General features: G+C 37.7%; 1 protein-coding gene across 13 annotated transcripts in view; it reads right to left on the minus strand.

Annotated features, from left to right (window-relative positions):
• Positions 1 to 3,189: 3,189 nt before the first annotated feature.
• Positions 3,190 to 17,613, minus strand: part of ptprub (protein tyrosine phosphatase receptor type Ub) — a 182,077-nt gene continuing 167,653 nt past the window's right edge. For 11 of the 13 annotated variants that reach the window (XM_043260835.1, XM_043260834.1, XM_043260831.1 and 8 more), the window contains 7 exons: positions 16,855 to 16,990; positions 15,791 to 15,940; positions 13,073 to 13,387; positions 11,849 to 11,974; positions 9,512 to 9,669; positions 7,144 to 7,279; positions 3,190 to 6,204 (listed from right to left, as the gene is read on the minus strand). In XM_043260835.1, coding sequence (XP_043116770.1) covers positions 6,142 to 6,204; positions 7,144 to 7,279; positions 9,512 to 9,669; positions 11,849 to 11,974; positions 13,073 to 13,387; positions 15,791 to 15,940; positions 16,855 to 16,990 — 1,084 coding nt within the window. In that variant the 3' untranslated portion in view covers positions 3,190 to 6,141. The remainder of the gene's footprint in view (positions 6,205 to 7,143; positions 7,280 to 9,511; positions 9,670 to 11,848; positions 11,975 to 13,072; positions 13,388 to 15,790; positions 15,941 to 16,854; positions 16,991 to 17,613) is intronic. The other 2 variants (XM_043260832.1, XM_043260824.1) reach the window with 1 other exon arrangement.

Below are 17,613 nucleotides of genomic sequence, written 5' to 3' on the forward strand. Positions count from 1 at the left end.
TTGCAAGGGTAACGGAATGCTGAAGGATTCTTTTGGAAAAATGAGGGAACATTTTACCTTCTGAATTCTGATAGGATACTTTTTTCTGTTTCAAGGACTGAATAACAAGAGGTTTACTCCATTCATTTTAATGCGTGTTCAAAAAAGGGGAAAAAAAACATGGAGTAAGCAAGAAATTACTGTATAAGCTAAACTAGTCAGGTTTATGTTTTACTCATGTGAAAGTATAACACAGGCAAAAACATTTATAAATGATCATGTTAGGCCTATACAATTCATAATTTAACAAAAAGCAGTATTTATCTAGTTCAAAAACAATTACAGTTTAATAAATTAATCTGAAGCGTTAAAGTTCAAGCACCAGAGGTATTATAAATGCTAAATGCTATATTTCATAATACAATGACGTCAAATGTTCTCGACGCAGGTTAAAGGAATACAAAAATTACCCCATTATTATGGGGAAATTTTCATATTTTTGGGCAAACTATTCCTTTTAATTAAATTAGAACGTATTTTACACAATATATGCTCAAAATTGATATGTTTGAAAACACGATAATGTGGTGTAATTGGTTAACAATAGTTAATGCATTAGTTATCAAACTAATAATAAATAAGATTTACAGCATTTATTGATCAACACAGAAGGAAAATGTGTGCAAAACCTTTTACTCAGATATTATATTATAAAGAAATGGCAAATAACACATTGAATTAAATTAATATTGTTCATTGCTAATTCATGTTGGCTGAACATACACTGTATATTGCAAATTAAAACACGCACACAGATATATGTGTGTAGACAATAACATTAACAATAAATGCTAAACTAATTTTTCATCGTTATGCCATAACCACGGGAGGCTGAATAAATGAATGCGCCAATAACACAATTACAGTCTTAGAACATTTTATTGTTGTTTGAACACCCGTCCCACCCCAACCCTCAGGCTTTTAACAATACATATTGTATCAAAGCAGCTAACGTGAAAATGAAAATATTGTCATTAATTACTCACCCTCACGTGGTTCCAAACTTGTACGATTTTCTGAACACAAATGAAATGGTTTTTGATCAAAATCAAGAACATGGATCAAATATTACATGTGCCATCAGTGGTTCAACCGTAATTTTTTATCGAAGCTACGGTAATACTTTTTGTGCACAAAGAAAACAATGCTAACATAATTTATTCAACTATATTTCTTCCCGATTTACCTTCTTCTGACATTTTGGAGAGTGCAGTACTCCAGAACATAATAACATTCAGAGGATACTGTCCAAAAAACGGCAAGTAATTCAGGGAGAAGAATTTATATTGTTATTTTCTTTGCACACAAAAAGCTTTGTAAGCTTCGTAAAATTACTGCTGTACCCCTGATGACACACAGACTAATTTACTGATGTCCTCACTGCGGTTCCGATTCAAACTATTCACTAAAACTATAATGTGTCGGTGTAGAGAGGGCATTTTATATTGAATTACACTACCTCACGCAGTTGTAAATGTCTGATCGGTACAAAGTGACGCTGAAAACAGCAATGTGACATTTTGCTGGAAAAGCAGCTTGTTCCTATAAAAACCTACAAAGGTTCGAAAACAGCTGAATTACTGCCACACCAAAGAAAATGTAGTTAGCAGCATTGCTACTTTTAGCTAGTGCCTCCTCAACAGTAGTGAGAACACACTGCAGTTCACTATATGCGCTATGACAGAGGAGGTCTTGTCCTCTAATTAATCTGGCATGTCTTTAAGCTCCAACACTGGATCACTTTGCAGGCCTGTTGAATAATTCACAACTCCTCCACGAGCTACTGTATGTCATAGGAGAAAGCCTGCGGTCTGCAGCCACCTCACATTCACGGCAGGAAATGGGGAGGGAATACAAAAAAGGAGAGACTGAGAGAGCTAGGGGCAGGCGCAAGAGAGATCGAGTACAAAAATAGACATTACAGAGATAGAAAGACAGTGATAAGAACCACCAGACTGAGAAAGGGACAGGAGGAAAGGATGGAAAGGCAGACAGACGGTGGTCTAAAAGGGGCGAGAGAATCTAATGAATCAGCAGAGACTGCGAGTCCATCCCACAAGAGCTGATCTGGCTGACAAAGCACGAGGATATGAAATGTCAGTGCGGTCACAGTCTTTATGCTCAAGTTCCATTTAGGATGTGCCCAAGAACAATCGGAGCCCTCACTCCTCTTCCAGACTCCACGTAATTACGGACTGTCTGCCCGGTAATGGGTTTTCAACAATTCCACAGCACAGTGCACCCTGTTGCAAATGCCATGACTTTTTATAAATATTGTTCACAATAAGCAAGGGATAATGTACAGCCGGCCCGTCATTATCACAAAATAAGCACAGATAGGGTGACCAAACAAATAAAGCTGCGAACACGGAATATTGATTTGAGCTGGAATGACTTTTTAATCTTACCTGTATAAACCTACATACCACAGAGAAAAAAAATTGTCCATTGCGACACGCAATACAATTGGCCAAGCAACTATATAAATACGGCAACGATGTTGTAGGAACATTAATGCTCAAATCCATTTGTACAGCATATATAAAGATAAAAAGTTGTACAGAAGTGTTTTCCTAGCTTTCTTAGTTTTCTATAGTGTTGCCATGGATTTATTTTAAAAATATGTGAGTGTTAAGTATTTCATAATACAATGACGTCAAATGTTCTCGACGCAGGTTAAAGGAATACAAAAATTACCCCATTATTATGGGGAAATTTTCATATTTTTGGGCAAACTATTCCTTTTAATTAAATTAGAACGTATTTTACACAATATATGCTCAAAATTGATATGTTTGAAAACACGATAATGTGGTGTAATTGGTTAACAATAGTTAATGCATTAGTTATCAAACTAATAATAAATAAGATTTACAGCATTTATTGATCAACACAGAAGGAAAATGCGTGCAAAACCTTTTACTCAGATATTATATTATAAAGAAATGGCAAATAACACATTGAATTAAATTAATATTGTTCATTGCTAATTCATGTTGGCTGAACATACACTGTATATTGCAAATTAAAACACGCACACAGATATATGTGTGTAGAAAATAACATTAACAATAAATGCTAAACTAATTTTTCATCGTTATGCCATAACCACGGGAGGCTGAATAAATGAATGCGCCAATAACACAATTACAGTCTTAGAACATTTTATTGTTGTTTGAACACCCGTCCCACCCCAACCCTCAGATCCCCATGAGATATATGCCTCTGTGTCCTCTTCCTGTCCCACAAACACATGGTCAAAAACACAGTTCTTTTTCAGTTCATTCAGTATCATACAGAAACACTTGGAAGGAAACAAATAAACAAACAAAACTCACAAAAAACAAGGACCTGGCTCAACAGCTTCAAGAGTGGCTAAAGTCCTTCCTCTCTCATAGTGACACACTAGGGATAGTTATGCAGTATTAGCATAGAAGTGACTATAGAGTCCATTAGAAGTTGGCTAATGTCTTTGGAATGAGCATGGTTATAAAAGAAAGAAAGAAAACAATCATTGGAGGGATTTAAAGTGACTAAATGGGCCTTCTGATGGGGCGACTTTGGAATGGCTTTTAGAAATCATCCTCAGCTGACTGAGCATGTGTCAGATCTTTTGGCGGCATATTCAGGAAACAGGTCTTAAACAGTACATTCAACTCTTTCTTGTTACTTTTAAATTGTTAAATCTGGCCGAACAAACTTTATTCACATACTATTCACAGAACACAAATATACATCTATATGTACACATACTTTCCACTTGAAATCTGAGTGTCCAGGCACTTTCCAAGAAAGTCCAAAGGGGGGTTTGGTGAATCTGTTCAGTCAATATTTTCTCTGGATCCCTTGGAATAACAGTTTATCCAAAAATGAAAACTCTATTATCATATTGTCCCAAATCATTTGTGTTTTACGGTAGAAATCAAGTCAAATGTTTGGAACAATATGTCATTTTTCATTTTTGAGAGAACTGTCTCTTTAACACTATCAGTCATTTGATGCGGTCGTGAGCCGTCAGTCGGTGTAGACCGAGGCAGGCTGACATCTGAGATGGTTTATGCGGAGTAATGTAATCATTGAGAAAACGCCTCTGTGGTTTGCTAACTTGGCATCTTGCTGATATGGCAATTTCACAGTTGGGGGTCATAACAATTTGAGAGATGTGTGTGTGTAATACTGATGTGGATACCATTTTATTTAGTGCTTTTAGTTTAAACTACTGTAATTCAATGGCGGTGAATACAGTTTGGTATTTTTATCACTGTACTCCTGGGTGTCAGTTCTACTTACTGCACTAAAGTTTCTGGCACCTTCCACAAATTAATTACAAATTACAGCCTAAAGCACTTTTACTTATTTTCAACCAACAGACAGTGAATAAAGGTTGATTTTCACCCTCAGAAGGTCACATTAATTTTTTCATAAGCTTTTTTAAAATATATTTTCTATGGAAAATTCTTGGGTAACCCTGTTACCAATCTTTGGGGAACATATAATCAGGATTACAAGCCAGATTTATATGCTTTTACTTTTTGGAAACAAAATGTAAATCTCAAAACGTAATTAAAAAGAAAGTGTAACTGCAGTATGAAATAATTAAAATAGCATAAAATAACCTGCCGCTCAATAGGAGTGGAGCAAAAGCGATTTTTTTTAATATACCAAACGTCCTCCTTTAATAATGGACCTCTGAGGTGTGAAAGGCCAAAATGACAGAAATTTGACTAGCTAACATCGGATTTATACCTCTGACGATAAAAAAAACATCATCAGACACCACAGTTTCATATTCATGAAATGCGCACTTCATGACAATCAGATGACAAAGCATTGTGTATTAAAACAGCAAAAAAAAGCCCATCACATACTGCAATGCAACAGAAATGGACTGTAAATGTAAACAAAGAAATGCTTTGAAAAATCTTGAGCCCAGGATTCAGCTGTACAAGCCAAGCTGCACAATTGTTAAACAAATCCACTCAAAGAACACGAGTCAGTCCGATAAATAGTTACAAGTGAAAAGAAGAAGATTTCCGATGTTCCTTTTGGTCCCTTTCTCCTCACTTCTGACACAGTTTTGCCTCCGATCCCGTTTTGCAGCGCCGTTGTAAAAAGACTATTAACTGCGCTCGCTCAAAACCATTGAGTGAGAGGATAAAGGTCAGGGTGTAATCCACCGCAAGCTTTAGAATGCCATCACGTCTGGACCTTGTTAATGTACTTCCTTTGCTTTAAGCACACAGGGCCACTGTTAGCACTTGAGACTTGCACCTTAAGACGTAAGAGATTTCCAGCAGACGTTAAGTATATATACAAGTGAGAGGAAAAAAGACAACAGTCACCACAAGATAGGAAAGCCACAGTGGGGCAACGTGACTCTCCTGTCAATCTCCTCTTGAGACATATGGCACCATATATAGTAATAAACTCCGCCTCCGATGATACCAATCCTCAGAGAAAAGTACCCATGAGGGTAAACGTTGGTGGAACAGCGTTGAAGAGGCATCGGCGTCTTGATAGGCAGTTGATGGAAAGCTGTCTGCTGGTTGGATCTGTGTGTGTGTGCATGCATGTGTGTGTTTGTCCTTTTGGCGCTTTTTACTCCTTTTAAGAGCCATGGTAAAGACGCACGACTCTCAGCTCCACCGAGCCGCACATGAAGAGATCTTCTCCAAGTGATGTTTATTTCTGCTCTTCAGTCCAGCCAGCCAGAGAGAAACAGGCAGGTGTAAAGTAAAGCTGCCGTTTTTAGAAACGGCCCACTATCTCTGCGAGCAGAGCTACACCAACCACACCGCACCAAGCCAGGCTCTGGGATCGCTCACAGTTCTGAGGAAAATAAGCTGAAAATATCCTAAACTGAAAAAACTGCCTTGACACAGGAAGGTGAACATATTTAGATGTTTGGGGTAAAAAGGCAGAAAACTCTACTCCGCGTTTTTTTGTACCGTCTTCTTCCTTCGGCTTTTTGATCTGGGTTAGACGGCAGAAAGAAGGTAAGAAGGTAAGCAGAGGTGATAGGGGGGCTGAGAGTGAGCCTGCCGATGGTCCTGCTCCATGCAGTGAGGTCAGCATGGTGGGATTGGGAGGGGGGGGATTCCGCTATCTGACCTCCAAGCAGTCCAAATATTCCAGAACCAGCTCATAACAGAAACGATACTGCTCCTGCATCACACAGACACAGAAAAATCAGACAATTAGAGCAATCATTTGAACGTGAATATTCAACGGTTCAGCGGCTCTGGGTCAGTATCGTCCTTTAAGTCTTTACTTTGTTAAGTCAGAAATCATTAATTAATACTAGTTTATTCTTTTTGAATATGATTTTGTTTAATTGTTTTGTGGGCCATTTTTGTAGCTTTTAAATTCAAGGTAAAATTTACATTTAGTCATTTAGCAAAGCAACTTTTATCCAAAGCAACTTTCAAATGAGGACAATAGAAGCAAAGACAACAAATAAAAGAACAATAATATGCAAACGCTGTGACAAGTCTTGGTTAGCTTAACGCGATACGCATAGCATGTTTTTTTTGTTTTTTTTAATAAAAACAAAGAAAGCAATCAGACAGAATAGAAAAAGAATAGAGAAAGCTAGTGTTAGAGGGTTGTTTTTTAATAAATAGAAGAAGCTGAAAGAACAGAAAATGAATAGAGAACAGTAGTGGTAGAGAGGTTAGTGGATCATTTTTTTATAATAATCCAATGCAAGAGTTAATATGTAATTTTTTATGATAACTAAAAAGAAAGCAAGTAGATGAAACACAAAAAGATAGATAATGTTACAGGGTCCATTCTATCTAGTTTTCTTGTACCTTATACATATATATATATATATATATATATATATATATATATATTTCCATCATATTTGGACCACTGATACCTTTTCATTGGGTCCAAGGAATGGTAAGCGGAGCCAGTGCATTTTCTTTATAAAACCCTGTACAGACTACAGACTACAGCTTTTGGCAACTGGCCATTTACGTCAAAGGCAACACTTCCTTCTGTGGTTCCTCCTATTTTTTGCAACAAATAATCTCTTCACCCTGTCTCTGAATAGGTCTGTGCAGTACGATTTCACTGGTACTAGACGTTTGTACCCACCAGTGTCTCCACCATGTTGGGCTTAGCGTTACGAAGGGTCTTGACGGCGTAGAAGACGTCCACCATATTCTGGTACTGGATCATCTCCATCAGGATGTTGCTGGCACAGTACGTTCCGCTGCGGCCACCGCCGTTCCTAGACAGACAAGATTACAACCCGGCTGTCGTGAGCAAAGACGAGAGACATTGAGGAGAGCGGAGAAACAGATCTGGCTGCGCTGCATACTGATATTCAGTCTACAACAGAAATTCCACGTATCCAGTTAATATGAAACCAGCCTGCATGAGAGGCATACAAAGAGGAGTTTGAAGATCCGCCGAGGTCTTCTGCTATGTATGCGTGTGGCACAATGGCGGCAGCTAGATGAGGCAATGGTGAGATAATCAATCGCAGTCAGTGCTTTGGCAGCTCTGGATTTAGCGCTGAGAAAGGCCCGCGCTGTTCTGTATTAAAGCATAATTGATTTCATCTCCATAATCTCTTCTCTCTGCCTGTGGTTGGTAACACTGTGTGACAGTTTTGAGTGATGTGCTTCTGGGCGGCGATGGGAAGCGAATTCGTGCCTGGGGTTTCAGATGAGGCGGCTCGGTGGGCAGGGGGGAGGACCAAGCCGCGGGGGAAGTGAAGTGTGCGATTAAAAGGATAATGACCATGTTAACACCTAGGCAAAGATCAGCGAGTCTGGGTGTGAGTGAAGAGAGTCGCTGTTTGGAAAACGACTTTATTTGAGAGCCGGTTTGTTTGTTTAATTGTTCGTGTCAGAATGTTGTTTCGGGATTTGTTCGCAAAGGTACACAGAAATATATTATGCATATAATATCTCTTATCTGGCTCACTGGCAAACAGAGATACGGGTCACGGCACACACAGATAACACTGTGAGAAGACAAGGATTAAGTGTGCTGTTCAAGGGCACAACGGCCGTCACAAGGAGCTTTAACAATATGCAAGGCAGGAACGTGACCTGATGGCCCACGTGCGCTCTTATGAAGCGCCTTGTGAGATTTATCTGTGGCCAATCACAATTAATGTGTCATTCTCAGATCACACAAATGGTAAAATATTACAAAATGGAATATTCCTCTCATCACTTCTCTTTCTAGTCTTAATTTTTGTCGTTCTGTTTAACTGCTCTTTGATTGGTTCATTTATTTCTGCTCTTTAGTGTTACAATGCTTTTATCTTTCCCTTCTGTTCTCTTGTGTTCAATCTGGCTTATCCTATAATTTCTCTTGACTGTATATTATATGTAGGTGCTTATGGCAGGATTGTGGACCATTCAAAACTGAAACACTATTGAATCAAATGTACACCATTGTTTAAAAGTTTGGAGTCTGCAGGATTTTTAATATTTTAATATTAATAATTATGTTCATGCATTTATTTGATAAAAAAATACAGTAAAAACAGTAATATTTATGATTATAATAATTTAAAATAAATTGTAATTATATCATATAGTGCTGTCAAATAAAATAAAAGTTTTGCTTACATAATAAAATATGTTTTTGGAACTTGTGATTTTTTTCCCCATGAATTCACTTTTTACTAAAAAGTAAAAATTCTATACTATCACTTGTTTTATCAATTCAACATATATGTGCTTAATAAAATAATTAATTTCTTTAAAAAAATCTGACCCTAATCTTTTGAACGTAGTGGAAACCCCAATTGTACTTCATGTTGGATGTGACCTCTACATTCACTCTAAACGTAATAGCAATCCATTATTTCGGAATAAATCTGAAGTTGGAAAGAGTTTCATAAAACACATAGATCTTCCACTACCTGTATTACTGATGAATAGTGCTAGTGCACCTGCTAGACCAGACATACATCTCACCGGGCAAGTAGGAGAAAAAAAAAAAAAAAAAAGATTTGTTTGCATCATTGCATGCTAGGGGAAACAATGAATCAATAACGCTGCAAAGGACACATAGTGGAAGTAAAAGATGTAGTCAAGCACAGCAGGACTGCACCATTAAGCTTTTTTTGTATCATTTGTCTGTATCTGATTAGCAATGCATAAAGCTTATAACAAATTACTACATACAGCTGCGGGTACTTATTACTGTGCAGCAGAAATCAATAGGCAAAATGTCAAATCATCAAACAAAAACAAACAAATGATAAAAGCAATACGTTCAAAAAGAGCAACTGTTTGTTCAGTTAAACTAATTAAAAGCAGCTAATGCAACAATTCTTGATCTCGTTGTCACAAACTAATTTAACTATATGCGAACTTAATTTGCAAAAATGAAAGTTTACTAAATGTATTTGAATTAAGAACACTTAAGATAGACTGTTCGATATGTAAATTAATAAAATGAATTAGTTTGTGTGTAGGATGCGTCACATTATACTCACAGGCAGTGGACTACTGTACGACCTTCCCCACACTCCCTCTGCCACTTCTGCACACTGGCCAGCAGGTTGAGGAAGGCCTTTTTGGAGTCAGGCACGTCACGATACGCGGACCAGCGCAGGAACTGGAACTGGCATACGACCAGCTGACCCTCCTGCAGCTTCACATGGAGGAGACGGGGAAAGGAAAGGTCACGATCAGTAATGCATCACCAGCTGTGCATTTGAGCTTGTTTATGAATGTGTACAGTAGCGTAGGACTGTTCTCCATGCTGAGGTCTCAGCAGTGCCAAGTCAGCAGTGTTTAGGTTGTGATGAATGAGTCTGCTGGGAAAGAGTTTCACTCGGGTGGGGAAGAAATACTGTAAGGCTGGCCCTGATACATGCCTGCTTTGGCTTGAAACACAGGTGGAATTAACATAGAGCCCTGAGGCACACCCCAAAACTGCCCTGAGGGTTGCTGGGAGGAAATGAACGCACTGACCATAGCTGAACGACATACTTTAACAGGTTTGACATAATGATTTTTATGCCAAAATGTTCTTCCAATTTGTAAACAATCGCTAGTACAAACATAGCTGCCAGAAGACGTTAAATTAGGGTGCATTAAAAAGTTATTTTCAAATTAAAGGAATTTTAAATGAAAAGCAAGCTGTGTTTACTGATAATAAAATGTTCACTGATTATCATTCATGTTTGAATATGGTTCCTTTAGACACAGTGTGCCATTGGCTGTTGTGAACAGCATAACTGATATACATTATAGAGAATGTAACTAAAATTTGATAATACATTTTTAGCATAAAAGTTCTCAGGATGTTCCAGCAATAATAGTTTTTTGTTCCCAAAGTGGAAAATTTTAAATTCTCTCTTGACTAGCCAGGAAAAACAATGCTTGGGTTTCGGAACATTTCAGTTTTCTCCTAAACATCCTTCACCCTGCTGCACATCAATAACCAGCCTACAAACGATGTCTTGTTTTTATCTATTGTTTTAATCAATCATTAAATGAACCAAGCGCGTCAAACATAAAATGGAGGATTAAACTAATATGCAAGATTTAATTTTTCCATTAACATGTAAGATTTCCTGGATAATCACACACCATGAATGCCCATATTTATTATATTCATAGTCTTCTCAGAAGACAAGCAACATCGCAGTAAGAGCACCGTTTAAAAGCAGAAGCGTGCAAAAACGGTAACACATTCTCTACCACATAATCTAAGTAATAGAGATGTCACATTTGAATAACACATGCACCCATCCAAACACCCCCTTAATTCCCTCTACTGTGCTGAAAATGCCTTTTCCCCCGACTCAATCGCCTTAGTTTCTAACACTCCACAGACTCGCTGCACGCCAAAGCATTAAAACACTGTGACATCTGTCAAAAGTACATCGAGCTGAGAGAAAAATGCAGGCATCTATTAGGTAAAGAGCATTGCTATAAAACATTTGCAGAGCAAAACAGAACAAAATTAGCCCTTTCAATAATGACAAGCTGGGGCAAATTGAAAGTGGTTAAAATGACCTTCTGTGGCACACTCATTAATGTATATTTCATATCTGCCGGCTTATGAAAACTTATTTCAGCATCTGTCCTTGCCTACGAAAGTGCCGCCATATGAAGTGTCATGTGCTGATGGTATGAAAATGGATATTTTGAAATAGCTTTTCCTCTGTTCTTTAATTGCTCTTGTAGCTTTGGCTGACAAAATATATTGGACTGACAAACCCTATTTATTATAGCACTTTATCTTGTAGTCTATTAGACCGTGATCTGAATGTAGCATGGCATAATAGCCAACAGAGCAATATAAAAGGCCTTAGAAAGCCTTCAAAGCTTTTTAAATATTACATAAAAGTCTCAATTTCCGCACTTTTTAAACTTGTGGAATCAAGCTGACGGTTAAATGGCACAACGTAATGATCAACTGGCTCCAAGGTATGAAAAATGTATTATCGCCGAATATCATTAAATTCTCCCAGGAAATTACACTGGAATCTACTTCGCATATTTAGAAAGAAAATTAAGAAGCTCATTTGCACAGCTGGAAGACTTTTTACCTTATGTATACCTTTAAAGGCCCAAAAGGATGAAGTGTGTAAACCTTATTTATAAAAAAAAAAAAAAAAAAAAAAAGCTTCTGTGTGGTGTAACTTTGCATAATTGCTCAATTAAAGCAATTTTCTGAAGTGAGCAAAAATGATGATTAAGAGATTAATTTTATGTTAACTTAGGGGTATATTAATGGTCTGCTAGAGTTGCAGTATAATAAGGTAATGTGAGAAAAAAAATAACATGCAAGAAAATAAATCATCGTTGCTGGAACTCACTCTTGTTACGTTTTTGACCCGGAAAAGCCGGGTGATGATGTCCTCATCTGCAGACATGGACAGAAATTCCACTTGCATAGGACCATACTGCTGAAGACCTGGTTCAGGCCAGTACTGAACACAAGGCTGGAAAGATAGAAGAAAACAGAATGAGACATAGGAATGAACAAATAAGGAAGGCAAATGGATAAAAAAAAGCTCATATGCCATAATTTAGCATTATAAGGTCCTGAGGACTAAAGTAATCTAAAGTAATGCTTTTTTCGTGGGAGTTTTAAACATTATCCCGCTTTATGGAATGATTGAAGTACAAACAGAAGAATAGGGAAGAAAAGAGGAAAGTATTCTAAAGAGGAAAAAGTGGCACTGAGAGTGGCACTGAGAGGGATCCTGAAAGAATCTAGAACAAAAAAAAAAATCTACTAAAGGGAAAAAGATCCTATAATCAAAGGGAAATGGGTTATGGATAGAAAATGCTTCTTAAGTAAGTATATTTTAAAGTACAACTGCTGAACTTATGATGATCAAGCAGTACAGTCAGAGGCCAACCTCCATAATCTAAAAACCCATAAGGATTTCAATTTAAGAATGTGATATGAAATAAATGAGTTTCACCGTTTTTATCATTCAATCGAATCAATATTTTGCCTCGTCTGTATTTGGAATATTTTGCAGCCTTAGAATTCACCATCCACGCATATGAAAAGCAGTAGCCTTACTAAACTGAACTGAGCTGAAATTAAACGGGCGGAGACGCTGAGAATAGGCGAGAAAGAGGAAGAACATTAATGACAGCCGAGCAAGTGAGGTGATAAATATTAATACTTATGGACTGCAGAGAGCAATCATGTGAAAGAAGAAGAGGGAGAGACGTTAATCCACCACAGAGAGAAAAAGGAACAGATCGAGTGCGAGAGTGACACTGAGTAACTGCCGGCATGTTAGCGCACGTCAGGGTTTTCAGAGAGCCGTGATCGAGAAGAGCACCGGAACGCCACTCCGCAAACTCAAAGGGAAGCTGTATGTAAATGAGACTTGACTATAGGCTTATGAATATAGAACATTTCACAGGGAGATTAAGAGAAGCTGGGGACAAAATAGCTTAAACGACTTCAAAGGACATGCGATGATGTGAATGCAAAAAGGCAACCGATAAAGATGTATTTTGAAGAAAAAGTCCTCTTGGGCGCTGTTTTTAGTGGAACTTCTGGTGCTTTCACTTACCCAGGCAGAGTTTGATTGGTTCAGCTGATTCAGCATGACCACAGAGGTGCAGCCGTAGTCAAACACCAGCCTCCAGAAGTCAGAGGTCGTGCCGGGAAGCGGGTGAGGGGTCACAATGAAGGCAGCAGGCCGGTGGAAACTATCCATCAGTGCTGCGTTAATGTAGTTGTTACTTTCTCCCTCAGTGGTCACCAGGAAAGCAAGGGCCCTGTCAGGTGGGAGAACATCCATGCTGCGGTTCTTCTCGCGGTTTCGTGGCAACAAGGCAATGCTGCACTCCTCGACATCCAGATGAGGAGTCACAGAGTTTAACGTCTGAGGGAAAGGGAAATTAAACATAGATGTTGAGGATAGGATCTGTAGTATTATTAGAGTTTTTTTATTTGCTTGAGACTTCAGGGAGGTCAACTGGCTAATTACTGTGATTCATCTGAAGTATATGACATCAAAATGCTGCAGAAGTTTAAAACAAATATTTTAATTCTATGTTGATATAATTAGTTTTTCCTTCTAATTTGGAAAATAAAAAAAATGAATTAATAAAAAAAAAGACAAAAACAGAAATGTTGGCAACTAAAATAAAATGGAGTATTAAAATAACCAAAAATAAACATTTATTAATTATATAAGATTTCGCTGTCTGTATATAGAATATAGTATATAAATAATACTAAAATAAATGCTGTTTTGGACTGAGGAAGACACTGGGTTTTAGAAGCAAGTCATTTTATCTCAGAGGACAAATTTGATTCTTCATAATATGACAAGAGAGATGAAAACCAGAAAAAGACTTACTCGAACAAATTAATAAAATAAAACAAAAAACAGCACAATAACTACAAAAAGCCTGTTTCTTCTGCAGAGTAAACAGACAAACACACTAATAAAATAAATAAATAAATAGAGAGATAAAGTTTAAAGTATGAAATTAAAACAATTGTGAGACAAAGACACATTTAGAGATATAAATTAATTAAAAGAAATAAAGTAACAATGTGAGAAATTAAGAAGCAGTTATGTAAAGTTCTTTGTTTTTCCACACAAAGCAGGAACATTTGTAAATTAAATAAATGACAAAATAAAAAAGAAAGAGAGAAAGAAAGAAATCAAAGCAAAACTGTTTCCTGCTGGCACCCTGGTGATTATGAAGATTTTCATTATGCCCTAATAGCATTGTGCATCTGGTGACCGCAGATGTGCCCCAACTAACAGCAGCTTTTGAAACCGGTTTTAACATGCATTCAATCTCGCTCGTCTAAACTATTACTGCTCCTGCCAAACAAAACATGCCAACATTATACATAATAAATACAGGGCTTATTTGAGCTCATCAAAATCAGGAAAACCATGACACATGCGCTGTTCTGCCTGTGCAAAACAAAAGGTAAAGAGATTTGCTGTTCTCCACAACACTCAAACGACCCTCTAACAACAATTCAAAAGAAAAGATGATGTCTACGTAAACATCACAATATCCTCCATCAGCACCTTATAACTATAGCACAATCTATATTCTGTAATCCAAAGCTGCCTTCCTGTATTTCCTATTCAAAAAAAAAATTGGCTATAATGAATGCATTATAATTCACCTGGAAAGTAAAGTCAGAAAACTGCAATGTAGAGGTAAGTGCAGGAGAGCAAGGATAGTTCTGCCTGCCTTCCCCTGAATCAATAAAAGTATTCTCAGCAACACATGTGGAGTGGTACATCTTTTATTAAATAACCTTCACCGGCCTTTTGCTCCCTGAGGATCTGTGGCAAAGTGAAACACGGCTGACTACTGCTCCCAATGGACATGGAATGCAAGGTATTTCTCCTACTACACGTTTTGCACTACTACATTTATTAGTTGCATTCGAAAGTCTACTAATACAATTAAACTCCTGTAAACAACAGCTTCCTACCGAAGAACCTTCACCCAAGATTGCCCACATTTCTAGCGCATACAAACGCAATGAAAGATTCTGAGTTACAACGTTCTATCATTCGTTACATCTAAGTTTTCTCATTGTTATTTGCGTAAGTGTATATGTTCCCCCGGAATTGGCCCGTGCTGCCACAGGCATCATTCGTTGGAATCGAAAAGATCAATTAAATGTCCTCTGAATGTCTAGCCAGACTGAAAATACATTTATTCAACAGTATTGATCATTAATCTACGGGCGGCGGGTATGTCATGTGCTGTCGCCAACCTTGCCTCGCTCCATTGAACAGGTTTAGCATTTATAGAACTTCATAGAAAGTTATTTACTTGTAGAGAAATCAGAAAAATGTTATTTCCCTTGATCTTTTGAAATAATACTTTCATTTACGATGTAAACAACTTTCAAAGCAATATTCTGCTCTGTTCGGGTCATTTATTAAAACTAAGCTGCAAAAACAGCTCACAAGAGTTTTATAATTATGCTCTAGCAAGTGAGGATCATAAAGATTTCTGTTCAACATTGACTGTATAGTATGTTTCACTTTCAAAGGAGGCTGATATTGAAGACTGGTCTGCGAGTAAGGCAGCTGTCTGTAAAACTAGGTGTCATGTAGGACGTTTCAGGTGACAAGCAATTTGTCTGCCACCCCTGACTGTGGCTTCGCAACGTGACACAGCCAAAGCCAACGTTTAAATGTACAGTCGTGTGGGATTTAGTACCAATGAGATCTCGCAATCAAGACCTTGGGGAGAAATTACAAATTGATATATTGTTTTATATTGTTGACAAAGACCTGGAACTCCTCTCGTAGCTGTGAAGAGTTGCTCTGAGAATCCACTCTCAGCATCTCTTTGTAAGCCAGGGCGAACTCGTTTACCGGGATGGCCGTCTCCCCACACAGACAAGCCTCTAGGATGGCATCGTGAATAAATATGTACTGCTCCTGTTATATAGAGAGAGAAAGCAAAGACATACTGTAACTACACATGGCTTTTTGAAGACTTCACATTTTGATTCAGACTGTGATATCTGAGTGGGAGTTATTACTCTGTCTACTTCAGCGCATTCGTGTGAATTTGCTTTTGTGTGCATGATAGACAAGACATGCATTAATCCAATTTCAGTGGAGGCACTGCTTTCTATATTTACATATTTTATTTACCTTTAATTTGAATTTAACTCAAGCGAGGAAGCATTTGAAAGCATTTTCCGCTGGTGTTAGAACATGTTTCATCTATTGTTTAATAATATTCGCTTTAATTTAGTTTAATTTTCTCAAGCAGATTTTTTTGGACGAAGCACTGTCTTGCTTCTGGGAAAACACCCTTGATAGATCAAGGAAGAAGAAAGGAGGAGAACAGAAAAGAGCGGACTGGAGGAGGAGTGAGAATGCATGCAAGACAAAGGACAATACAGAGTAAACAGACGCCGATAACAGAATTTGTTTAACCCCAATGTTTCAATATAAACAAAACATTGTGGCATCTTTCAAAGTGCTCTGCGTGTGTATACATCGTTCCGCACAAACCCTCGCGGATGGATTTAATTAAAGCATCTGGTAAATAATTACTAATGTTTTAAACAGTCAAATGACTGTGGGATTTACATAATAAAGTTTGGATATGCAAATTTCGGAACATCTAAGCAATGGCACTTGCCTCCGCAGAGCGGCCATATGCAAGAGAGATGATTATTTGCATTTCACACCTATCAATGCACACTTTTTACTGAATTCCAAAGCTAAACATTCTGAATATTCATAGCGACTCCTACAGAGCTTATGACTATGCAAATAGAAGACATGTCTCCCGCAATAGCCGGTTAAGGGGAATTATGGGTAAACGTAAGAATCTGCACCTCTGTTTGGATCATGTTGATACGACGAGAGCAGAGGGTCTTCACACAGTTGTAGATGTCTACCACTCCTTCGCACTCCGCCATGTCCAGCATTACATCCAGCACGATATAGCAGCCTGTCCTGCCTGCTCCAACACTGAAGAGGAAGAATGAAAGCGGTTCCTCAAAAATGATGACATTCGCTTTTTCACTGATGGACATGAACTAAAGATCAAGCTGGTGAAGTTGGTGAAGGCAGCTGCCACTAGTCCTGTTCGACATGGAAGGATGTGAACACTCAAAGTCCCACATAACAGCTGACATCAAAAACCAGCAAATAGTATGGGTTTTTGACATGGTACAATGGTAAAACCAGACTTTTGGACATGTATCAAGGTAACATCAGGTTTTCAAGTATGTAATACGACAGTTCCACTGTACTCTTTGAGTTACCTTGGAGTATATGAAGTAAAAGTATTGAAATTTTCAAGCGAAAACAAATTTACTCAGGTGTTCCAAAGATACCCCTCAAAGGTTTGTGGTAAGTATTAAGTAATTAAAGTAACTAAGTAGTTTTATTCAGGGGGTATGCAAAAACATTTATCAAAAGAGTCAATAAAGACATTTATAATGTTATTCTATTCATTTAAAAAAAAAGTATTGCACATTACACAAAAATATAATGCAGCACATCAATGTTTTCAACATTGATATTAATAATTAATACAAAATCTTACTTGAGCACCAAACCAGCATATTAGAACGATTTCTGAAATAACA

This window comes from Puntigrus tetrazona, chromosome 16 (genome assembly GCF_018831695.1).
Source record: "Puntigrus tetrazona isolate hp1 chromosome 16, ASM1883169v1, whole genome shotgun sequence".
Taxonomy (NCBI): Eukaryota; Metazoa; Chordata; class Actinopteri; order Cypriniformes; family Cyprinidae; genus Puntigrus; species Puntigrus tetrazona.